Source organism: Mixophyes fleayi, chromosome 3 (assembly GCF_038048845.1).
Source record: "Mixophyes fleayi isolate aMixFle1 chromosome 3, aMixFle1.hap1, whole genome shotgun sequence".
In the NCBI taxonomy this organism is placed as follows: Eukaryota; Metazoa; Chordata; class Amphibia; order Anura; family Limnodynastidae; genus Mixophyes; species Mixophyes fleayi.
Window position 1 is genome coordinate 125,800,915 of NC_134404.1, and position 26,689 is coordinate 125,827,603.

The 26,689-nt window shown below is 39.6% G+C and overlaps 1 protein-coding gene across 1 annotated transcript in view; it reads right to left on the minus strand.

The window, feature by feature from the left end:
• The window catches only part of TPRG1 (tumor protein p63 regulated 1), a 74,267-nt gene that overhangs the window by 25,495 nt on the left and 22,083 nt on the right, over positions 1-26,689 (minus strand). Inside the window, exon 5 of the mRNA XM_075202309.1 lies at positions 25,311-25,487. Within this exon, the coding sequence (XP_075058410.1) occupies positions 25,311-25,487 (177 nt within the window). The remainder of the gene's footprint in view (positions 1-25,310; positions 25,488-26,689) is intronic.

Here is a 26,689-nt window from a genome sequence, read left to right on the forward strand (position 1 = left end):
TTAGGTTTTGCGAATTATTACAGACGCTTCATTCAAGGTTTTTCGTCCATTGCCTCTCCTATAGTGGCCCTGACCCGCATGGGGCTAACACTAAGTTATGGTCCTCCGAGGCTCTTCAAGCTTTCCAATCTCTCAAAGAGTCCTTCTCTTCCGCTCTTGTTCTTCGACAGCCTGATGTGACGCTTCCCTTCTTCCTAGAGGTAGATGCCTCTAATGTTGGCTTAGGGGCCATATTATCCCAAAGATCGGAGCAACAAAAATTTCATCCTTGTGCCTTCTATTCCCGAGGTCTTCTACCCGCGGAAAGGAATTATACCATTGGGGACAAGGAGTTGTTGGCCATAAAAGCAGCATTAGAGGAGTGAAGATATCTACTGGAGGGAGCTTGTCATCCTGTAACCATTTTTACGGATCACAAAAACCTGTCATATCTACAATCAGCTCAATGTTTGAATCCCTGTCAAGCAAGATGGTCTCTTTTCTTTTCCCGTTTTGAACTTATTATAACCTTCAAACCGGCTTCCAAAAATAAAAAAGCAGACGCCCTGTCTCGGGCATTCGTGACGTCCTCAGACGTTGAAGATGGTCCTAACCACTCTATATTAGACCCCAAGTGTGTGTCTCTGGCCACTTCGTCCACCAAAGTGCTACCATTTGGGAGAACCCTCGTGCCTCCATTTCTTAGGAGGAAAATTTTGTCTTTGTTTCATTCTTCACGTTTTTCTGGACATTCGGGTGAACGCAAGACCTTAAGAAATCCTTTCTCAAAGCTACTGGTGGCCCTCTATGGAGGAAAAACGTCAAAGACTTTGTGGCCACTTGTGAGCTGTGTTCCCAGTTTAAAACTCCCCGCAGAACACCAGCGGGATTACTGCAACCACTACCCATTCCGTCCAAACCTTGGACCCATATTAGTATGGACTTTGTCACCGATCTTCCTCCAAGTAAAAAGTGCAATACCATCTGGGTAGTGGTGGATCGATTTTCGAAAATGGCACATTTCGTTCCTTTGACCGGTTTACCTTCTTCATCTACTCTGGCTGATCATTTCATCAAAGAGATTTTCCGAATTCATGGATGTCCTTCTGAGATTTTTTCGGATAGGGGAGTGCAATTCGTTTCCAGATTCTGGCGAGCCCTTTGTAAAACTTTGGGTATTCGATTATCACTCTCATCTTCCTACCATCCTCAATCAAACGGACAGACCGAGAGAGTCAATCAAGATCTTGAAACTTTCATTAGGATGTTCTCCTCAGCCAACCAAGACAACTGGGTAAATTTACTCCCATGGGCTGAATTCGCCCATAACAACATGTATCACGAGTCATCTTCAAGAAGTCCATTCTTTGTGGTTTATGGTCACCATCCATCTTTCCCGGAATTTCCTGCCCTCCCTCCCACCCAAGTTCCTGCTGTGGAGACTGTTTGTCAGACCTTCAAAGATATCTGGTCTCAGGTTAAAACCTGTTTAAAGAAGACATCTGCCAGATACAAGTCCTTTGCGGATAAAAAGAGACGGGCTATTCCACCACTTAAGATTGGAGATCGTGTATGGCTTTCTACCAAAAATATTCGCTTGAAGGTTTAATCTATGAAGTTCGCTCCTCGTTTCATTGGTCCATATAGGATCACTCAAGTGACAAATCCAGTCTGCTTCAAACTTCTACTACCTAAGAACCTTCGTATCTCCAACGCCTTCCATGTGTCATTACTCAAGCCTCTTATCATCAACTGTTTCTCTGTTCCTCCTTCAGCACCTCGGCCAGTTCAAGTTCATCAAGAGGAGGAGTTTGAGATCACTCATATATTAGACGCAAAAATTTCGCGAGGAGTTCTTCGTTTCCTTGTACATTGGAAGGGTTTTGGTCCAGAGGAGCGTTCGTGGATCCGGGCAGATGATCTCAACGCCCCAGCTCTTCTAAAAAAATTCTATTCCAAGAATCCAGGCAAACTCGGCTCCATGTGTTCTGTGCCCACCTTTAAAAGGGGGGGTACTGTCACTCACCGGACCGTGAGTGCCTCTACGCTGGTGCGTGGCTCCCTAGCCTTCCTGCCGGCACCTATCTTGAACCGCGGCTGTCCGCCATCCTGATGGACTGCGCATGCGCAGCACCCAAGAACTCTTGTGACTGTTGCTTTTAATCTAATTGGTTGATCAGGCAACTCTCCCTATTTAAGGCACCTGTGCTCATTACCTCATTCCCTGAGTGTCTCTGAAGGTGTCTTCTGTGTTCTACTAGTGTCTTCAGTTTCCTGCTGATTCCTGTGCTACTCATCGCTGGTTTCCATACCTGCTACAGGCTCCTGTTTCCTGCCTGTGTCCTCAGCTGGACTCTGATTACCGGATCTACTCACCTGTGGTTCCTACACTCGTCTCTGCCGTTCAGCGTCTCTGCAGTCCCTGCAGTCCCTGCATCTTCCTGTGGACAGACTGTTCTACTGAATAGCGGTATGCCTATTTGTTATTGACTTTCTACGTTTACTCTGCATATCCGCTAGGACAAGTTTCCACTCTCAGCAGCGGTATCCATACACGCTATAGACTGTTATTGTTACGCTGCATATCCGTTTGGAATCAACCGTACTACTCAGTCGTTATATGCATAAATGTGACTGACTATCCTTTATTGGCCTGCATATCTGTGCTGAGCAAGTCTCTACCAAGCAGCGCCACTTACCATTATAGACTTTGCTGGATACGCTGCATATCTATTGGGATCAAGTTCCTCTGTGCTCTCAGTGTCTGCATCCTATTATCCTTTGTATGCCTCCACTCATCGACACCTGTACACATCCTCACCTATTAAGCAGTGGTACAACTTGCTGTACGCAGACCACTGACTTCCCCGCTACCTACCTGCACCTGGACAAGTCTTCTCACCATAGCAGTGGTACAACTTGCTGTACGCAGACCACTGACTTCCCTACTACCTCCCGCATCTGCTCACGTCCATCCTGATCTCCGTGTTCAAATCTGCCTTTCCACTATATCAGCTAGTCGCTGACTCATTGACCAAGATTGCTGCAAGTCACTGACTTTCCTATTCTTTATTGGCATTCTCTCTCCATCTGCTGTGATATATGTTCCGCTAGTCACCCTGCTACCAGAGGACCGTTGTGTTAACTTCACTACTCTGGTAAGCCCAGTCATCTGGTGAATTCCTGGGCAAGACTCCTAGTGCCCGTGACACACTTGTTTAACTTACATTAAAATGCCTGCTAATATGTTATTACAAATAAGTGTCTTGCTTTGATTAAGTGCATTGTATTAATTTATTACTGTGCTAAATGGTAATGTGTCCCCCTTTAACAGCCAATCAGCGATGCAGTGAAGCCTAACTGCATCCCTATTTGGATGGGGATAATTAGGGACGCAATGCACTATACATACTGTACTAGGTCCACATATATATGTATATTTCCTAGCACTTCTTCTGTTACCTCCACTCTCCTGCCCATAACTTACGTGTATTCCCCCTTCCACCTCCTTCAGCATGCACATCCATCCTCAGCCCCATCCCCCAAACCATTTCCTCAGTAAATCTCTAAAGCAATGTTCAATCCAATTTTTGTGAGCAGAATTTTTCAGACAAGCAAACATTATATCAGTGATTACCTGTGGGCAGGTATTATTAAGAATTATGGGCTCCTGACAATTATTGAAGTCAGGCCCACCTCTCATTGAGAGAGGAGTTTGGCTTTAGATGTTGCGATATAACTATTTTCAATCACACCTCTGGGAAGAGCTACAGAAGTCATGGGTACAAACTTCATCTCTCAGCTAATCTGTGCTCCTTCAAACGGGCTCTTAAAACTCACCTGTTCCTTAAGGCCTACCAACCATCCACTTAACCTCTCACCTCTTCTGGTTCTCCCCTGCCCCCTTTCTCTCTCCCCGTTGCTTCACTGGCTCCCTTATGTACCTGATTCTGTTTACCCTCCCTTAGGATGTAAGCTCGTATGAGCAGGGCCCATCTTCCCTCCTGTCTCCATACCTGTTCTTCCGCTCCGTCTCTACTGTATCTGCCTGCCTGGAGTTTCTGAAGTACTGGTACTTTGTGTTTATTGTTCTGTACTGTCTTACCCTGTATAGTCTACTGTTTGTACCATGTATGGCGCTGCGGAAACCTTGTGGCGCCTTACAAATAAACGATAATAATAATAATAATAATAATAATAAATATAATATCTTCAAAACTTGACAGCTAGAATGCCAAATGTCTGCAAAGCTGTAAATGCAGCAAATGGAGGATTCTTTGATGAAAAGTTTGATGAATAGAATAGTAAATAGTGAACATGAAATTAAAAAAAATAATAATTATCAATTCTTCCAAAAACCAATACATTTCTTAGCGATTATTTTGTACACTAGTCTATGTGCGATTTTTGTATTCATAAAAAGCTGACAAGGCATTATTCTCTCGTGTATATGACCTTAAACTGTGAAATCCACTGAATATGAACTGCTGAAAGTATTATTTAGTGCTGTACATTGAGGAAATCATTATACTGTACAAACAGATGACATACAGACCTACAGATATGGGTTGCCGACAGTCAGCGACCACAAGCTCTGTGCTGCTGTGCAGTGCCTGGTTCCATGCAGTTGGTGGATGCCAACTGAAAAACTGTCAGTATTATAAAGTCAAAAACCACGTACATTCAAGCACAGACTTTCAAACACATAGAAGATGTTCAATGTGGAAATAGGTTCCTCCCACTTGATGATAAATGATATCCTTGTTTGTAGGTAGATACACCCAACCTACAGCAAACTTAAACAATACAAAACAGGGACAATAATAGTGCAATATGTACACAACTTAGTGAAGATTGTCCCAAAAAGAATCCCAAAAGATAGATCTTCTACATTCATTCACTTTGTGCAGGGAATGGAAACGACACCAAACAAAACTTCTGTGTTGTTCATGTCAAACTCCCCCCAGTGCCGTTATGCTTACAAAAATGCAGATGGTATCAGGCATCTCGTGTATATATACACTCAGAGGACTCTCCTTCACATCCCATCTCAAAGTAGGTTCCACCGATTGAATAATGTAGAGGAATAATAAACACAATCTGGTGCATTAACTTTTAAAAAAACATGTTTATTGCATAACCAGCATGTCATGCTAAACAGATAAAAACATGTATAAAAAGGTAATGTATAAATTCGTACCAGATATGGCTGTAGTCATGCGTGTATAATCAAACATCCAATTGTATCAAATGAACGTCTAGCAACAGGAACACGAGTCAGCTTACACCCTACGCGTTTCGACTCAAGACAAGAGTCTTTCTCAAGGTAAGCTAATATCTCTTATAACGTCTCCTTTTATATTCACTGAAACCCCCGGGATGAATACTCACTTCCGCCCTGTAGTTGTTTCTGGTTACAGTGAGAGCGAGGCTTGATACTCACATACTTCCGTTTTCCCGATACCGGAAGTTGTCATTCTCACCAAACTTTATGAAAACATATTTTGATGTGGTCTGGCTGCCTTCTCTTCCACAGCTTTTTTGTGCAGTCTCACTGCAGTCACTCCCTATCAGCTGTGGAAGAGAAGGCAGCCAGACCACATCAAAATATGTTTTCATAAAGTTTGGTGAGAATGACAACTTCCGGTATCGGGAAAACGGAAGTATGCGAGTATCAAGCCTCGCTCTCACTGTAACCAGAAACAACTACGGGGCGGAAGTGAGTATTCATCCCGGGGGTTTCAGTGAATATAAAAGGAGACGTTATAAGAGATATTAGCTTACCTTGAGAAAGACTCTTGTCTTGAGTCGAAACGCGTAGGGTGTAAGCTGACTCGTGTTCCTGTTGCTAGACGTTCATTTGATACAATTGGATGTTTGATTATACACGCATGACTACAGCCATATCTGGTACGAATTTATACATTACCTTTTTATACATGTTTTTATCTGTTTAGCATGACATGCTGGTTATGCAATAAACATGTTTTTTTAAAAGTTAATGCACCAGATTGTGTTTATTATTCCTCTACATTATTCAATCGGTGGAACCTACTTTGAGATGGGATGTGAAGGAGAGTCCTCTGAGTGTATATATACACGAGATGCCTGATACCATCTGCATTTTTGTAAGCATAACGGCACTGGGGGGAGTTTGACATGAACAACACAGAAGTTTTGTTTGGTGTCGTTTCCATTCCCTGCACAAAGTGAATGAATATAGAAGATCTATCTTTTGGGATTTTTTTTGGGACTATCTTCACTAAGTTGTGTACATATTGCACTATTATTGTCCCTGTTTTGTATTGTTTGAGTTTGCTGTAGGTTGGGTGTATCTACCTACAAACAAGGATATCATTTATCATCAAGTGGGAGGAACCTATTTCCACATTGAACATCTTCTATGTGTTTGAAAGTCTGCGCTTGAATGTACGTGGTTTTTGACTTTATAATACTGTATTTTGGAGGGAGGTGGACTCTCCGTTTCACGTATCAGGCTGCAATTCTAGTGAAGCGCCACATCATCCTATATTGTGTATAATAATGAAAAACTGTCAGTGACAATAATCAAAACATTCCCAGAGAGGAAACTATCAATCACATGTTTCTCAGCAATAACAAAAAGTCATATACTAAAACAAAAGATACAAATGAACCTATAAACACACACTTAAAACTAGATATTCCTTTTAAATTACGTTTTATAATTTTAATTTGACACTCTACCTTACAGCAAGTGCTGAAAGAACAAGGGAGTAGTTATATATTAAAATAAATTCAGATTTGCAGATGGGTGCTCATTTTAAGCATATTTGCAAAAACACAATAACAGGAACAGGGAAAAAGACAAACATGGTTGTGTCAACCATTAAATTGAATATCTGAAAAAGAAGAGTTAAAGGTTTATCTGCAACTGCAACCTCTAGGTGATCAACAAGAGGCCAATTTATTTTGTAATTTTAATTTCATATACTTATGCAAATCCTAAATGGAAACTTTAATGAGATGAGTCACAGAAACAAGGTCTTGTTGATTTTATTCCTGTATGAAAGAAATAAACTAATTATTCTCATTATACTGAAATTACAGATACGTGCACAGGTTTTATTCTTATTCAGAGGGTAAATACGCATATTAATAATGATGAGTGATGATTACAGATTTAGTTAAAACAAGATCTACGTTTGTTGTTTTGCCTATAAACAGAATACTTCATACACATAGTTTTTCAATTTCTACTGCTCTCTTTGGTGAAACCTTCCTCTGCCAAGAGAGGAGCAAGGCTGTAGCTCCCTCTCCAACGATGCTCTCCCCATAAAACTGAATGGCTAACGCTAAGCTTTTTGGAGCTTGATAAAATTGGCCAATACACAGTCCCCATTAAGTATTATGGGGATTGCGTTTAATGCAGCACTTTGCCTAATGCAGGAAATATCTTCAATATATTCTGTGTTAGGTTTTTCTTAAATTAACATTTTACTTAAAAATACCCAAACCATGCGGAAAAAGCAGTTTCCCCATAGTTTAGGGCTTCGTAAATAGGCCCCTTAGGGTCTAATCATTATTTGCAAAATAAGTGCTACATTATAAGCAATCTCAAGAAAGGGGCAAAACATTTCTCAAAACTGTAGGCATTACAAATCACCTAGGTTATGATTATTGTTGAAAGTGTTAAAATTGCCCAACCATGCTCTTTGCATGACAGAGCCAGAATCAATAATGTTCTGAAAAAAAGTCTTGCCTTTTATACGCTAAGTATAGTATTATGTTTAAATACAGCTGTTAGAAAAGTATCTGCAAAATAATATTACAATATCAATAATAATGAGTTCATTAGTTAATACACAATACATTTTGAAAGTTATGTAGATCCATTCTAAGTAGCATGGAGAGCAATTCTGGTTTGATACCTAATGGTTAAGAAGCTCTGTATTACCATATAAAAGCACCATGTTACAAGCACATAAAAATGCTGGAACGTGTCATGGTGATTTTTAGAACATGCATATAGGAAAACACATTTTGTGCATACAATGACTAACACAAAACATTTGTTGCTCTATTGAAAGAGCCGATACCATTCTCAAGTATATATGCAACTATTTTCAGGAAAATGTCAGAAAGGAGTCATTATATTTATAATGATAGTTTCAAATGCACAGGAAGGGTATGTACAGCGTAAAATATGTAATTGTATGTTTTATCTGCAGTACTAATGGATTTTAAATATCATATCAAATCAGCTTTTTAGGTTTGGAGGCCCTTTAGGGTCTGTAAAAAAAATAAAATTGTTAATACATGCTTGTTACTGTTACAAAGTAGTTTTACATATAGAAATGGCACAAAGTCTTGCTTTTATTTCTATAAACTCCTTAATGCCCCTTGTTTACCAATGCCACTGGGTACTGAGATTGCAAAACTGCCTCTCTAATGAAAAGCAAATGCCCAGAGGCAAAGTACACGGAACACAAGTATTAGACCACAAAATAATATTTTGTTAAGAAAGTCTCATACACAAAATAGCCATTGTGTGTGTGGATGGTATAATTAAATGGCAAATTGCAAAATGAAAACATATGCTATATAACATGTTCTTAGCACAATAAACCCAATGGAAAATGAAAATAAAATTAATGTTGCAAAAGAAGGTGAATAACCAAAGAAAAATAGTTTACACCCAGACAGGTAAAAAATACACTTGGATTAGGGAACTAGAACAACAATGTAATGACAGAAAGGTTAGACCTTCTAACTCATTCATCAAGTGTGTCATACATGTTAACAACATTGTCCCCAAATTGTGTGGCTAACCACAAGTGACAATAAAACGATAATAAGCCACAAAGCAAATTTCTGTATGAAGACGTCATTAAATTGACTTCACAAATATAGACTATTTCTTTAAAATGATATTTCCCAAATAGCTATACCACAATTTGATGCCTTCACTTACAGATGCCCATAGATGGGACCAGCACTAATATAAACATATGCTGATCAGCTACATTAGAACCACCTGCCCAATACTGTGTAGGTCCCCCTTGTGCCGCTAAAACAGCTCTGACCTGTCAAGCCATGGACTCCACAAGACCTCTGATGGTGTCCTGTGGTATCTGGCACCAAGACATTAGCAGTAGATCCTGTAAGTCCTATAAGTTGCGAGGTGGAGACTCCATGGCTCAGACTTGTTTTTCCCAACACATCCCACAGATGCTAAATCGGGTTAAGATCTGATGAATATGGAGGCCAAGTCAACACCTTGAACTTTATGTCATGTTCCTCAAACCTTTTCTGAACAATTTTTACAATGCAAATTATCCTGCCGAAAGAGGCCATTGCCATCAGGGAATAGTCTTGTCATGAAGGGGTGAACTTGAACCCAAGATTTCCCAGCAGAACTTTGACCAGAGCATCAACACTGCCTCCGCCAGCTTGTCTTTTTTCCATATTGCATCCTGGTGCCATATCTTCCACAGGTAAATGATGCACACACCCGGCCATAAAAGAAAATGTGAGTCATCAGACCAGGCCACCTTCTTCAATTGCTCCATGGTCCAGTTCTAGCGCTCACATGCCCATTGTAGGTGCTATCGGCAGTGGACATGAGTCAGCATGGGTACTCCGACTGTTCTACGGCTAGACAGCAAGCTGCCATTTATTGTGTGTTCTGACACCCATCATAGGCAGCATTAAGTTTTTCAGCAATTTGTGCTACAGTAGCTATTCTGTGAAGACAGACAGACACCAGACAGGCTAGCCTTCGTTCCCCACACACATCAATGAGCCTTGGGCAGCCTGGACCCTGTCACCTGTTGTCCTTCCTTGGACCACTTTTGGTAGGTACTAGCCACTGCATACCATGAACACCCTGCCATTTTGGAGATGCTCTGACCCAGTCATCAAGCTATCACAATTTGGCCCAAGGCCCTCAGATCCTTAGGTTTGCCAATTTTTCCTGCTTTCAACACATCGACTTCAGGAACTGACTTTTCACTTGCTGCCTAATATATCCCACCCCTTCAAAGGTGTCATTGTAACAAGATAAAGTTATTCACTTCACTTTCAGCGGTTTTAATGTTGTGGCGGACTGGTGTATACATTTTATTTGCCCCCCAAAAAGCGTGGAACCCGCCCAATTATTAATAACCAACCTCCATGTCAGTTGGCCATGGTGTTAATCATGAGCAGGGCAGATATTAATGGAGTATTCCCATCTTGGAGAGATGAACGCCAGCCTATTGGCAGGAACTTGTAACTTACTTAGAAGGGAGACAAAAATGTGCTAAGCCCCTGCGAAATACAGGTGCAATGCCACAACAATTTAATTTACCTATATTATATTTAATATAGTACATAAAGCAACTTTAGTTCTTGTGGCACTCATCTCAGCATGTTGCTTTCAGGCCACATTACTGAATAAACTGCCTCGTGGAAAGTGTAAATGCTAGAAAGTGTGATGAGTGGTTAAAGTTGTACAATCTATGGAGCTTTAAAATTAGGTTGCCTGCAATAACTGAAAAGGAATCATTTGGGCCAGATTTGAAAACTACCCGTAACAATTTAAACACAATTTTGAATCCCTTCAATGAACAATAATATGCAATTTAAATATGCCATTTTTTATTTAGCTTCTCATAATATGCACTGGAAATCATCAGGTTGGAATTGACTAATCTGAATAGGTTTTTGAGCTACTCTTTTTTATGTACTGACGTAGGGCATATTAAAGTAATTCTATCGTTTTAAAATAAGCATTGCCCAATCAATTGTATGTGTATCCAAAGCACATGGTGGTTTATTTTAACAGATGTAAAAAGTCAACAATTCAATACATTATTATATTATGATACAGTACAGTACAGCACAGCCAATACCAAAAGATAAGTACATACCAAATGCAATCGCTTGCGCACGCTGCGCACCCACCGGACCCGATGGACAATATTCTGTATAGAATATTGTGTCAGAGTTGACTGAGGCCCCAGTGAGATGCAACTAATATATATACAGTCAGTGTTTCATTGTGAACAATAGAGATGACGTAGATTGTTTCTATAGGTCCAGACGTTGGGTGGGTCCAGGCCAGACAGGTAATAGGTTGATTCAATCTAAGGAATCCAAAGGTGGGGGTCTTCTGTCCAGGGGGTCTGCTCCTTTTCATAGCCAGTATCATACAAAGGTTTACTCTCTAATATCAATAACTAAAGTATGCAATGTGCGATCTCTTCGCTGACTGCACCGGACAGCTGCTGATGATTAGGGCTTCAATATGATATCAGGCATGACACCTTTCCTATTACCTAAACCTTTAATAACACTACAATGTACATATAATCAACATATATATATATAATATATATATATATATATATATACATACTAATAATAAACCGAATACTATCTGCTCCTGAATTACAGTGTAACAGAACCAATATGAAATTATATAAATAACTAACTGTTGTAATGCGAGTGTGTGCGTGCGTATTTTACCGTGCGAACGCACCACGTCACGTAACATGTGGCGTACGCTTCGCAATACGCACGGCAAACCAATATTAAACCAATATACTTTCGTTCATCCAATTATACGACTTCAACAGGCACTTGATATGACAGTGGAGAACGAGAGAATTTGTAGTGTACTACATATGCTTACAACACTGAAGATAAAAAATTCAAAAGGTACCACCTAAATATACTCATTCGGAGGATGTATCGAACCATTGGTTAGTGATTGGTTAGGGATTCGATTTGGCAAAAAAGTTCACAAAAGGTGAAAATATCCTTTAATTACAGTGCCCTAACAATGTCTAAACCATCCCCAGATCTAACATTAGCCAAAGCCCTAACCACAGTCTAAATCCCAACTGGAAACTAAACTCAATTTTTAAAACAATCCCAAATCCTAAACGTGCTTTGACTTCACCTCTCACAGCATAGTGTGTAGCAGCCATATGCTGCTATCTCTAACTAACAGTTTACATTGTACTTTTGTGATACAGCGACACGGTGCCTGATTCATTAAGGATCTTAAATGAAGAGGATCCTTATTTCAGTCTCCTGGACAAAACCATGTTACAATGGAAGGGGTGCAAATGAGTGTTCTGTTTTGCACATAAGTTAAATACTGCCTGTTTTTTCATGTAGCATACACATATCAACTTTAAATCTCAGTGTACAAATAAGCTATCAAGTATTTGTGTGCTACACGAAAAAACAGGCAGTATTTAACTTATGTGCAAAACAGAACACTCATTTGCACCCCTTCCATTGTAACATGGTTTTGTCCAGGAGACTGAAATAAGGATCCTTTTCATTTAAGATCCTTAATGAATCAGGCCCAAGAAGAGATGCTCAAATTTCTCAAAATTTTTAATTATTTACTAAAATAAAAAGTGAAAATACAAGCAAGATGATCATGTGCAAACAAAAAATTATACGGTACTTTTAAAATGTTTACAAGTGCAAATGAAAAAAACTCTATCACTGAACATAGTAGTGTTGAAAGTCTGTTTATTATTTAAAATGATTCAATATTAACGATATTTTAAAATACTAATTTTAAAACTGAACTCAAACTGCTTAACCTCGAATGTGAACCTCAAAATCGAATTGGCATCTATTGAAGATTTTACTGTGAACATATCCGTGACCAGTGAACCGGTGAAATTCAAAACCATTTCGAAATATTCAAACTAGTTGTCCTCACACTTTGCTCGTTAAATTCTGTATGTGTAATTTAGTCATTAAATAATATATGTGATAAACTAAATTTTTGCCCAAGAAATACATCTGCCTTTGTGATCCCAGAAATATTTTTCGTAGGAGCTTCTGTAAGTCCCACTAACAGTTTTTGTCTGTCGATCTTTAAAAATGCTGTCCTATTGGGGTTTTGAGCAGCTTACAATGACATCATTGCTGCTTGTGCCATAATTGTGGCAGTAAACTTAAACACATTATCAACCGCTACATGTAGGAATACATTATAATGCAGGCATACATTATAGCCGCAATAAACAGTGCCTGGCTCTTCCCTGTGACAAATGCATCAGGATTGTATCCTGCCTGCATAGTGCTGACAATTGCAGAAATGTTACACAGACGTTTGTGGGGAGAGCCAGGCAGTCTTAATGCCGAATAGCAAAGGCTTACCCACAGCAACCCACCAAAACAGGATTACCCCATGGGAGTCCAAGCAGTGCTGTATCTTTTAAATCAAAATCAGAAGTACTCAGTCTCCAGAACAACAATGTGGCCTCCTTTCACAAAATTTGGTATGCTTGGTACTCACACCACACAACATCCCTGTCCGCCATAATGCAAAACTACTCCTTATCCTACTGTAGCGCCCTAAAATCGGGACTGTCTTGCTGAATTCGGGACTGACCATGTGATAATGAGATATCCATATAGATTACATGGATTTAAACAACTCTGAGCCTAAGCAACCTGTTTCAGCCTAAAACATTGTGAATTTGGTACAGTTAAAATACTGGGAAAGTGTCATATAAAATTAGCATGTACAAGCATGCCTAGATCAGAGTCCTGTTGCTAAGTTAATACTCATGAAGCCGATTGCCTCCTATTTATTTATTTTTGTATGTATTCTTGTTTGTTGTCTTATTATTAAAGCAAGCACTGTTAAGAGCTTAATAACCTATTGTTCCAAACAAATATACTTCTCATGTACAAAGGATCTCTTTATGTCCCTCAATACGTCACCTCATTGAAGTTGCCAATTTACCCTCCTATTCCCCCATGGCTAATCTGGAAGTTCCACACATAACAGTAGTATGTCATTTATTTATGAACAAATATAAATCTAGGTATGACAAAGAGAAAATAATATATATATATATATATATATATATATATATATATATTATATTATTTTCCTTTGTAACCTTTATACACCTACATCATCATATAAATAAATGAATGAACAATGCAGGAAAGAAGTTTTCTTGTGTGCTACATGACACACGATTTTGTAATAATTCTAGCATGCAGGTGTGTGCAACCTTCATACAGCAGTATGAATTGTAGATAAGGTCAGTATGATTACATTTTAGGCAAATAAATCTATATCCTCAATAAAACACAATAATTGAACTGACAGCCTTCCAAACATATTATTAGTTCCACCTTCTCATACTAGCCCTTAGATGGAGGGCCACTACTGGGGCACATTTGCTCAATTCAGTAGAATCCATGTAGTTAAAGTTGAGAATCTCTGTTAAGATAGCCTTTGCAATCTCTGAGCACTGTACGAGGGATCAATCTGAGGTAGCTAGTTCATGCTTGGCCATCAACAGGAGCAAGCTATATCTAAACCTGTGCTGTATCTCACAGCTCTCATATAAGTGACTAGTTTTCATTGCAATGTTTGCTATCATTCTTCATCTACTGCATGCCCATGTGCTCAGTTTTAAAGTGGGTGGGCTGGAACCACCCGTACCCAGTCAGATTAAGAGAATATCCATAGCAGCATTTTTGCCCCATGCATCTTTTAATTATTCAATTGTAGTAACTCCCATGCCATATACTCTTGTTCTAGAAATCATGTGTTCAATATGTTGTCACTACCCATAATATGTTTTATGGTTATTAAACTTGTGTTTCCCAGTAATGGTCTCCATTCCGGGTTCTGTCCCCGCAGAAGTCATCAGGAGAAATAATCCCTCTGTAATGTGTGCAGCCTATTGGACATTCATCATTTTTGGCGCACTGTGTACTGGTTAAGGACTGGTAGATGACCTCAGTTTTTACCGCTTCAAAGCTCTGGGATTATTGATCTCAATGTACTATTAACCACACCTCAACACTTCCAGACAGCAAGGCTTTGTGTCAGTTACCTGCTGCCCAGAGTTACTGGGGTCATTTAAAGGGCAGATGATGCCTATGTGTGCAGGGGTATCAAGGGGGTTGATCTCTTTGTAATACATAGTCAGAAAAATGTGGAAGATCTTTATGCAATACATAACATTAACTGCAGAGATCTCTTTGCAATATATGGCTAGCAATTTAGGTAATTGAGCTCTGTGCAATACATGGCTCTAAAGTGGAAAATATGTCAGTCCCCAGAAAGGGGACCATGTGAGGGGGCGTGGCCATGCCCCCCGAGGGTTGACGAGCGCTGTAAAGCACTTGGCTGCCCATTAGAAATCTCCCTTCCCCTATCATTTCCATGCAGGAGAGTTATTCCCCCAGGCGTGACAGCGTCCTAAAATCAGGACTGTCTTGCTGAATTCGGGACAATTGGAACATATGACGTTGGGCTTATCTGTATGCACTATATGGCTGGTAATGTGTGGCACCTCAGTGCAATGCATGGCTAGCACTGGGAATGACCTATACTCATTAGAAGATATATCGTCATATCCCTACGCTAGGAATGTAATTGCACTATATTTCTACAATATTTTGGTACATATACTGTATTTTTAATATAGTATACAAGCTAATCATTAACGTTTATGCTATAATGCAAAGTGCACCTTTTTTCTCTAAACGCTGCATGTCAGGTACATATATTTTTGGTGCACTACAAATGTTTTTTGCTATAATGGTATACGAACTTTACAAAATTGCTTTGTGCACTACACTAATTTAGCAGACTAGTTTTACAGTTTTGTGTTAAAGTGTATACTTTGCTGAGCTCCCACTAGTAGTGTGTGGCCAAAATATATATTTATGTGTCTCCACATTTATTTTTCTAACTCTGGTAACCTTAATATTTGAATGTTACAATAATATCCCCAATTCCACACATTGGGGGACAAGGTGTTCCAGTTGCTAGGAACCCCTCTCCATCCCTCCCCTCCCTGTGGCCAAGAACTTACTGACAAGGCAAGTAAACTGCATGTGGCAGGGGTCTGTACATCTGTTCTTCTCCGCAGTATGTTCTTGCCCCTGCTCCGCTGACACCTTATGTCACCTGGGGAGTGCATCACATGACCTGTGTGCCCACCCACTGTGCAAGAAATAAGAGAGACAGACAGAAGTGTGTCCCTCCACCACAGCACTGGAGAAAGAAGGCGAGTGTGAGTGGGGAGAAGGAGAAGGTATCACTGCAATGCGGATGGAGGCTGGTCTATTTATTTAAATGTGAAGGTAGATGCTAATCATAGTGGATATATAAATTTATTATTAGGAAGACTTGATTTGATGGTGGGGCTATATAATTTAATAGTGAGATAATATTTATTTAAGGTGGTGTGATGGGACTATTAAATGTGAATACTAAATATTTAACTCTGGGTCAGTATGGGGGAGAAATAGGCTTAATTAATAAACGTGAATGACATTAAAATTATGGCTTGGGCTGTTTGTGGGAGAAATATGTTTATTAAATGTGAATACCATTAATACAATATTAGGCTATATGGAGGGTGGTAACTTATTGAATGTAAATACTAATTATTTAATGTCAGGGAGGGAGATCGGTGGTTAGTGAATGTGAATATTATAAATTTAATGACAATGCATGTGGGGGGGGGGGGGAAATAGGTCTAATTATTAACTCTAAATGCTAATAATTTAATGTTGTGGTTGATTGGGCGAAATAGCATTCATACTTAATAAATAGTTCTATTAATTCTATGTCTGGTTGGTTGCAGGGAGGAAGGCCTAATTATTAAACATGGGTGCTATTGATTAGCGTCTGGGCTGTTTGGGGAGGGGGTACAGGGCTAGAATCCACTCATTGCCAGACTTTCATTATTTCATGTATTTAACATTTTTTCCAAATAGATCTCCAACGTTTCACAATCCAGACAACTAGAAAATGAACTTAAGGCATGAGCAGCAGCAGATGGTGAAAGCTGCAGGAAGAAGCAGGAGAAAGCAGGACAGTCTAGTTTTGTTCTGTAACCCATGTACCTTTTTAGTAGTGCTTTTCTGCATATCATTCTAGCTTATGTCTTTTTGAAGACAGAGCCTCCAGATAGATCATATTGCTCATACTGAAACCTCACCAGTGATCGGTAAAGTTACAATGTAATGACCTCTAACTAATACTTCTAATATCTATCACTAAACAACCAAGTTTTCCCCGCTGCTTTACCGCTATGCTGACATTTGCATAAATAAAATCAATCAAATGTCATTATAGTAGACCATTACAAGCAGGTAATGCACACCACATAATTGTCCAATAGTAGTATAGAAAAATGGCAGGCTTGCTTACATGGCCAAAACCACATCTATAAAAGTGATGGATACAATAACAGGCTTTAACGCAACTCTCAATTAATACCCCATTCATACTGCACCAAAATCCTGGGTTTTTCCCCGGTCGAGCTCAAACGACCCGGGTCTTGGTGCAGTATGAATGGTACAAGTCAAAAATCCCGGGTCTAAAAACCCGGGATTTATCGAGGGGTAATTCCCGGGTCAGACCCAGGTTGCCTGTACTATGAATGGAAAAACCCGGGTTTTTCAACCCGGGTTGCACAGAAAACAAGATGATTGGCTGTCTGCCTGTCAGTGAATCATGAAGAACTGTGGGGCAATGGTGAGGGGTATGTTTTATAGTACAGATCTGTTTTATAGTACAAATTTCTTTATTCTTTATTAAAAGGGGAAAGAGTAAAATGTAGTAATTGTGTTTGGATTGTGAGAAAATTAAGAACATCAACCAGAATAGAGCTACAAGTACACTAAATTTGGAATATAAGTAATATATAAAGGTCATCAACAATTAAAGGTCATTTAGCCAGTCCCTGCAGCTGTATAATGCTCATTCTTCAGCCACAGAGGGGTCACAAAAAAGAAAGCTCAATGTACATGTCAAGTTGCTGCCTCGTTTTATTACCATAGAGTAAAATTAAATTCTTAGCACCAATAGTTATTATCCCTGCACCTTTAAATCACAATATCTTGGTACACACCTTCTTACCATACCTTTTTGTAAATATTGTGCAGGAATCCGAATGATAAGTTCAGTCGCTGAGTGATGAAGAAAGGTACTTAGATCCCAAATACTATACACATTATTATATTGATTGCGTGAATCATCACATCCCCAGATTATGAGACATATAAAGGCTGTTTTCCAGCATTAACCAGTCACCTTTCAATGACATCACCATTTTTCAACCAATGAAAACTGCTCTGGTGATGACTCCCACAAATTGCCAGGGCACAGACTTGTGCAGTATGAATGGGGTCAACCCGGGAAATTCCCAGGTCCGAGGTGCAGTATGAATGGTGTTTCTGAGCTGGGACACTCCGAGACCCTGCAAAAACCCAGCTTCAAAAACCCGGGATATTGCAGGGGCGGCAGTATGAAAGTGGTATAACATGAAACAAAACAAAGCAGAAAAAATAAGCATACAAATAAAACAGCAAAACAACTAGTGTCACAAATCTGAATAGCAAAATGGTGGAGAGTTAAATAGTATCGTTCATATATACATTTTGGAGAGTGTCTGTTTTCTGACCTTTGTGTTTATTAAAGTATGTTTTTGACAGCATATTTATAATTATAGTCTGAATTTAGATTATTTTGACCTTACATTTTCATTCATTAAATTTAGGATGTCAGACTTTACTCCATGCTTTTAATTTATAATAATAATAACTAGGCACTTGTCTTATCCCTTCTTGGAGGAATCAACTGTGTTGCAAATGTATTATCTGAGAAAAACAAAACACCCTTGCAGACTCAACCAAAACCAAAAACCAAACCATCTTCTATCTATGCATAAACCACTAAATACTACACTTTTGTAACCCGTTTATCCATTCCACCGCCTTTCAAACTCTAAGGGCTAGATTTACTAAGCTGCGGGTTTGAAAAAGTGGGGATGTTGCCTATAGCAACCAATCAGATTCCAGCTTTCATTTATTTAGTACCGTCTACAAAATGATAGCTAGAATCTGATTGGTTATTATAGGCAACATCCCCACTTTTTCAAACCCGCAGTTTAGTAATTCTAGCCCTAAATCTTGCAGTTTCTGAATTTATGTAAATGGATACAAAGAATCAAACGCCTTTGCTGAACTCCAGGCAATAGATATTATGTACCCTAAGCTATCACTATAATGGTATCTCCCAGCAATAAATCCATTAAAAAGGAACACTATAGACTCATAATTTTATCTATCTAAACACACAACATGTGTGAAAACTGGTGCAAAGCAAAAGAGGTGGGATTGACCATAGCAGCCAGACATTAGCTTTAATTTCACAACCTGTAGTACAAAACATAGGCATAATTAGTAAGCTAAACAAGTTTAATTTACCACATTTTTACCAACATGAAACAATTATTTACTAGACTGCATTAACTCTGCACCCTATTGATTATTGGTTGTAAAATTATTGTATTTGTATTAAAGTATTGTATTAATGAAGCAATAGCATAGCAGCAGGATAGTCAGACTTGCATTCTGAACCAAATTCTGTAGTATTTATAAGGGGTGTATAGCAATTATGTATTATCACCGTATTTTAAAAATAAAGGACAAACAGAATGGTACAAGAAAATCTTCAATGCTCAGTTATGAAAATTCCTAGTGCCCTAAAAAAGTGCAGGGATCATAATAAACAAAACTTAAGATTTCTTTAATGCAAGGAATGCAGGACACGTAGGGACTTGCTGAGCCTCCATAACTGACATAGATGCATGTATTCATTCACAAGCTTCATTGTAATTATCTTCCTTAGGGGGTTGTACTGAGCCAGTGGCGCAGTATAATAACAAGATATAATTACGAGATAAAAGCTCATCCCTCAGACCCCACGCCCCATAACAGAAAAAAAAAAGTCAGCCTTAACAACAGAGTGCCTGGAGTTATCCTAATTTTGGCTCAAATACAGTAACTTGGAAGAGCCAAGTGAATATTTAATTTGAGATTACCTCTTGCCTGCAGTGCACTCTGACTCTCCCATCTTAGCTCAAGGATAAATGTTTGGAAAATATGATCGGCTGACTTCAAAGTTGCCAGCTTCAAGACCACCATAACAGATGACCCATTTGTGCCCTCCTACAGAATCCTGGAAGAGAAGCTGCAGAGGAGTAAAACCCTCTGCCAACTGCACTTCTTGCTCTTGTCATCGCACCACTTCAGGACAAACATAGTCTATGGCACAATGACAATATCAAGAAATACAAATCGCTTCCATCTAAACCTTATGGGCAAATGGAGTATGCGAGACAAACATAAAACGTTCTCCATTAACATCAGCAGAAATGACAATGATGAATGATTGAGGGAAAATGCTTCATCTTCTGTATTAAACGGGTACAAGTGGGCCTACCAAAGACCTACCAAAACACACACAGTGTTAGTAATAGAGGAACTTAAATCTTACATGTAGTTTTCAGGTACTGTACAGATGGAGTAGAGTTTACTGAACTGCTTCCATGCATTGGCAAAGCATTAATTGGAGATTCCTCCGCACAGCTGGTGTGCACAATTCTGAGAGTGGCAGTATGATTGTTACTGACAAAAGTAATGTAACAGGCTCTATTACTTTGTTTCTATAAGCCCCCATTGTCAACAAGGCTTGTCATGTGACCCCAAATATATGAATAACCCATTTCTTCTGTATCAAACTTCATCAAATTTAGACCACGAAAACTTATTTCTGCAACTTACAGTACTACTATTATTTTGTTTATTTATATGATGCCACATTAAGTATGTAGAGCTTCACATACCAAAACAGACCTAAAACAGCCTACAAAGTAGCTGGATAGGTGGAGACATACAAAGATAGACTACACGGACAGGCAAAGGTGCTGCTCACAGGTGTTTAATTGCAGCCATGGTTATTAAGGAGCTAGTGATGTATGAGGTAGAATTTCAGATCTTTAAGGACAGATAGTGACAATTTGATGAATATCGAGAGGGATGGGGTTCCACGGTAAGGAGAAACCAGAAAAAAAAGATTTAAAGTGTGAGGGAACTATATGCATAAATGTGCAGAAAGGAAGTTTGTTTTTTAAATGGGTAAAATTAAGGATAGTGAGCCAACAATGTCATTGCGCTGTTTCCGTTTAGTATTCTGCTCCTAAAACAATGTAGTACACTGTGGGGTCATGTAAAGTCGCACATAAATCTGAAACAAGCGCAAAATGTGTTTTTCTGTACTGCACATGTAGACACTAAGTGGTATATTTACTAAACTGCGGGTTTAAAAAAGTGGAGATGTTGCCTATAGCAACAGCGCCACCCGCAGTTTAGTAAATATATCTCTAAGTCTAGAGGGGCGGAACGTGGGAGGAAAGGAGCTTGTAGTACTGTAAGCACCAGCATGCCCAAATTCTAAAAGACAGTCTGTGCATGCCGGGACAAGTTACCCTTTTCTTTTACTTAATTAAACCATATTCACTGAACCAGGAGTGTGGGAAGAGCCCTAGTGCTACAGTACAAACACCAGTAGCTGGTTTACACATGGGGACTCAATCCAGCCCTGTGCCGAGTGCCATAATACCAACCAGCCTAGGGCTGGTATTATAGCAGGTTGGCTCCAAGTCCTGCTTAAAACACATGCTGCTCTGAATAGCAAGTAAATTGGTCTTTTAAAAAGATGCAAATTTCCACAAATGTTTTTCGATGTAAACTACATTCAAATTTACATAAGGCCCTGTATGTGCCAACTTAACAGCATTATGACAGAAATTTTCCAGCTAATAATTTCACCAAGCCTGTCCAGAAGGGCAACAAATATTGCTGCATTAGTATATTCACTGCAATGAGATTACAGCATTTGTTGTACTTGCATTCCTTGAGTACAAAAATCATCCACATTATTACATAAATTAGAAAATCAATCTTGAAATGAGCAACAACTCCGCAGTATTCTTATAAATCAGTCATCTGAGTATCTGCATTGAATTGTACTTGCACACGATTGCAAACCATTGATGAAACCTAAAGCTTGCAGGAAGTGTTAGATACTTAGAGCATGAATGACCTCTGCTGGCAAAAACACAGGTAGCACGTAAGAACTAAACTTTATTACGTATTTATGTTGGTTTTGCTTGCCATTTCTTTTGAGCAAATTAATTATCTCTTTTAGATAAAGGATATCAACTAAAATGCTCTGCAAGAAAGATTTATTTTATGTCTATAGATTTCAGAACACGAATACGCTGTTTTTTTACTTTTCAGAGAACAAATCATTTAAAATAACTGGAATTCATAATCTTACTTAAATCATCATGCAACGTGTTTTCTGTTGAAAGATAAACTACATTTGCGTGTTGGTGCAAATTGAAACATTTAAAACTAAATCTTCACTTCCAATATCCCACTGGGCTTCTTCTCTATTATCATCATAGATTTGTAAGGCACCACCGTGGTCCGCAGAGGTGTATAGTAGGGAAAACAGGACATACAAGGTAGATCAAATAAATGCAGACATGAAAACAAAGGGTATGAAGGACACTGCTCATGAGAGAGCTTACACTCTAAGTGGAAGAGGGCACAGAAGAAACAAGAGGAGCAAGTGTGACTTAAGGAGGTTGGGACAGTTGTGAGGGTGCATTAGTGTAAATAGTATCATCAGGGAAAGGTAAACTCTTAAAAAGCAAAGAAAAAAAAAAAGGTTTTCAGAGGGCATCTAAATATTTGAGGGCTATGGGGAAGCCTGATTGGGCATGGTAGGAAATTCCATAAGTGGGTAACAGCACAGGAGAAGTCTTGTAGGAGCGAGTGAGAGGTGGTTATCAGAGACGAGACAAGGCGCAGGTCAGAGGTATATCTAAGAGGGCGGAATGGAGAGTATTTTTAGATGAGATTTGAGATGTATGAAGGGGTAGTGTTGTTGGGGGCTTTGTAGGTAAGGGTGAGTAATTTCAATTGGATTCTGGAGGACACAGGGAGCCAGTGTAGGGATTTGTAAAGTGGTGCAGCAGATGTGGAGACGTAAGGAAGGAAGATCAGTCTTACAGCAGCATTTAGGTAAGGTTGAAGTGGAAATTTAAAATCCCAGTCACAATTAGGAGGAACCCTCCAGATCAATTAGCTTGTGGATGCTTAAAGATTGTGGTCTTTTAAGGAGCTCATGAATTCTTTGAGTCTCTCAAGTGTGGATCTTCTTCAAAATTAGACCCTTTATTCCTGTATAAATTAATATTACAAATGTCTTTTAAATCTCTTCCTAAATGTATGGAAGCATGCAATAGATATTTGGGATTAAATCTAGAAGGAGAGCTATGGCTTCAGACTTCTAAACTTACCCACGGTGGTTTGAATAGCGTTTCAGTGGTCGAGATGAAATGCACTAGGTGGTATAGATAGCAGGGGCGGATCTAGAAAACTACTGTACCTGTGGCGATTTAGGGGGGGGCGATTTAGGCCCCGCCCCTTTCTAACAGTTTAGGCTGCCGACGGCTGCACAGTATGTGCAGGTCCGTCCAGCCGTGACAGGCAGGGACAGTGTGCTGCCCGGCTGCTCTGATTGTGTTTTAAACACAATCAGAGCAGCAGGGCAGAACACTGTCCCTGCCTGTCACGGCTGGACGGACCTGCACATACTGTGCAGCCGTCGGCAGCAGGTGTCTGCTAGAGGGGGCGATCGCCCCGATCGCCCCCCCCCCCCCCCCCCCCCCTGGATCCGCCACTGCTAGATAGATGCCTAAGTATTCTTAGTACAATAGTCCTAGATCTAAGATAATTGCTGAAAATGCAATCAAGTATCTGGGACCCCTATCCATATTTCTGAGCTGTATAAAAGTTCAGTGTTCTAGCAAGAGGTCAAACACATTCCAGGATGCTGGCTCCTTAATCTAATGTACATACCGATCTTGAGATAAAATAAATCATTGATAAAGCATTTGACGAATGCAGACAAGGCAGTCATCCTCACTAGCTGGGAATACTCTGATCCCCATACTATTTTAGATTTGTTTTAAGAGGATCGTATATGGTGATGAAAGACCTAGCTTCATGGGTTTATTGGTTAAAGTAACAGAAATCAGAGATTATGAGACATCACAATGTCTTCACCTTCAATCTGCCTCCAATCAGATATTTTTAAAGAAATTTCCTCTGAAATTGTGGCCTACTGTTATAAATGGTGGCTCTATATTTTGCAAATCCAGAATTCTAAACCATAGTAAATAAAAAGTGCCAATACAGGTTAGTTACAAGTAAGCAAGGTTGCAAGTCCACAAAGCTGATGGTCAATTAAGACTTTCGGAGGAGATTTACTAAACTGTGCACTTGCAACTGGAGGATTTATCATCTTGCGGTTTTGAGGGTGGAATGTCAAACAGCATCTGAAGTGTGGCAGTTTGCAAATCTCTACATCACATCTGGTTTAGGCTAAATTGTGTAGTAAAATCAAAGGTGAAACATCCATGTAATATGTGGAGTTCGTATGTTCTCCCCGTGTTTGCGTGGGTTTCCTACAGGTGCTCAGATTTACTCACACACTCCAAAAAAAATACTAATAGGTGAATTGGCTGCTGACATAACGAACTCTTGTCTGTGTGTGTTACAGAATTGAGACTAAGCTTCAATGGGGCAGGGAAATTGCCTAAGAATATAATCAGCTGGTCTGTTGAGTATACTCAAATATGTGTTCATTTTAAATTTAAAGTGATTGAGTGAGTGGTGGACCTGTAAAATACACGCACTAAAAGTTATATTTATTTTCTTATTTTCCCTCTTTTTGAATTTGATTTCCTGAAAGGTGGGGGTGGGGGTGGGGGGGGGGGGTGGTTTGAACCTAAACTGCCCTGGGACTGCCCTTGCGACATCACATGATTTCCTCCACAAACAATGAAGCAGCCAGGCCATTGCCTAGGGCGCCGGGCTCTGCAGGGCACCTCAAAATTAAGCACAGCTTCCGAAAAATCCACGGGGAGGGGAGGGGAGGGGGTAAGGGGCTATGAATCTTACCTGCATTAAGCTGCTCCTCTCTGCTCTGTCTCCTCCCCTCCACTCACTGACTGTCGGGCGTGACATCATCATCACGGCCCGACAGTGTCTGTAAGTGGAGGGGAGAAGACAGAGCAGAGAGGAGCAGCTTAATGCAGGTAAGATAAGGAAAGAAGTGGGAAGGGGAGCACCGATTTTTGACAGGGTACCTGCGGCAGGGGGGCGCCTATATTTAAAGTGTGCCTGCGGGCGGGCGGGGAAGGAGGGGGTGCCGATTTTCACAGTATGCCTAGGGCGCCAAGGACCCCAACACCGGCGCTGGAAGCAGCACACAGCTTTCACTTGATTCCTGGGATTGCCAGTTTGACAGTAGTGGACCCTATGATGAGTGTTATTTGTGGCTCCTTCCTAGCCATATGTGACATAAGAGAAGACATTAGTCCTATTAAAAAATACCTTTTACTAGTCTTTAGAAAATAAAAACCACTTACTTGTCTACAGATTTCTGTGGAAATGTGAATGGACCACGACATATCCGGTCTATGAAGTTGAGAGGGACTTTCTGGATCTCTTGACTGCATAACATGATGAAGTCATATTTGCAAATAAAAATGCTACTGTCTGCGATTAGAACAACACGTTCCTTCTCATTGTTCCAGTGATCAATTCTGCAAATGAACAGTAAAAAAAATAATTAGAAGATCATTTGAATTAGTAAAGCAGCATTATGTACATTGCAAAGCAAAACTGTATTACACGTTTATGCATTTACAGTTGCAACTATAAACTGAACGAATTAAAACAGACAGTTTGGATTATGGGCCAAAAAGGTAAACATTTTATAACTGCATTTTAGAGTTTGCCCTCAAGGTGGCAGCAAATTCTCAATCTAAGCAAGCAGAAAAGTAATAGCATGCCAGTGTTTTAATTTGACATTATGGTGATTATTCATTCTGAAATCTTGTTAAAAAATATCTCCCATCTGGATTATGAACAAAACTGTAAAGCCTCACAAGTTTCTGTGAGTAGCTGTCTTCATTTAGAATGATTCTGACAGCCCCAGAGAATGTAAAAACAAGACAGAAAAAAATATGATGCAAGCAGCTTTTCAACTAGGCATACAAAACCAGACTATTAAATGAGCATGGAGAGCACTGTACATAGAGCAGGCACAGAGTCATCACAGCAATCCCCAATATACAGTGTCTGCAAGAACACAAATGATTGAAGTGAAAGGTGAACTACAGCTTTATTGAATGGACAGTACATGTTGCAAGACCACTTGAATTGAAAATAATTTTGTGTTTATTTGCAGGTTACACAATCTGAAAACTAGGCAGCTCCCGATCAGCTCTCCACAACAGATCAATCACACTAGCAATGAAAAAAAAATATGTCTGAATGCATGAAAGCAAAAAATCAAATCGGATAAAAATGAAGATTATTATATGACTTGTTCAAGATGGAATATCGGTACATTAATTTAATTTGGATATTTATAGGAACTGATGTATACACACGGAACAGTCTATAAAATATAAAAAAAATAAAAAAAAATGGCGGAGTTTCCAAATTATGAGTCAAGGAGTTATTGATTACAAGACAAGTGACTAAAAGGAGTATAAATTACATAGAGCCTGTGTCAGGCAATCAGTTTATATCTAAGTATTCTCCCTAAGGAGATGAGGTACAAATGGTTGCACATTGTGTGAGGGCAAACGTGTTTATGCAGAGCTCCGATAGGACATGCTCGGCCTAATCATACAAGGTAAATGTGACTGATGTGATGCAGATTAATCCTTAGCTAGACTCTTAATAGAGGTCAGACATAGCGACCTTAAGAAATTTCACAGAAATCCTGCTTGGTAAG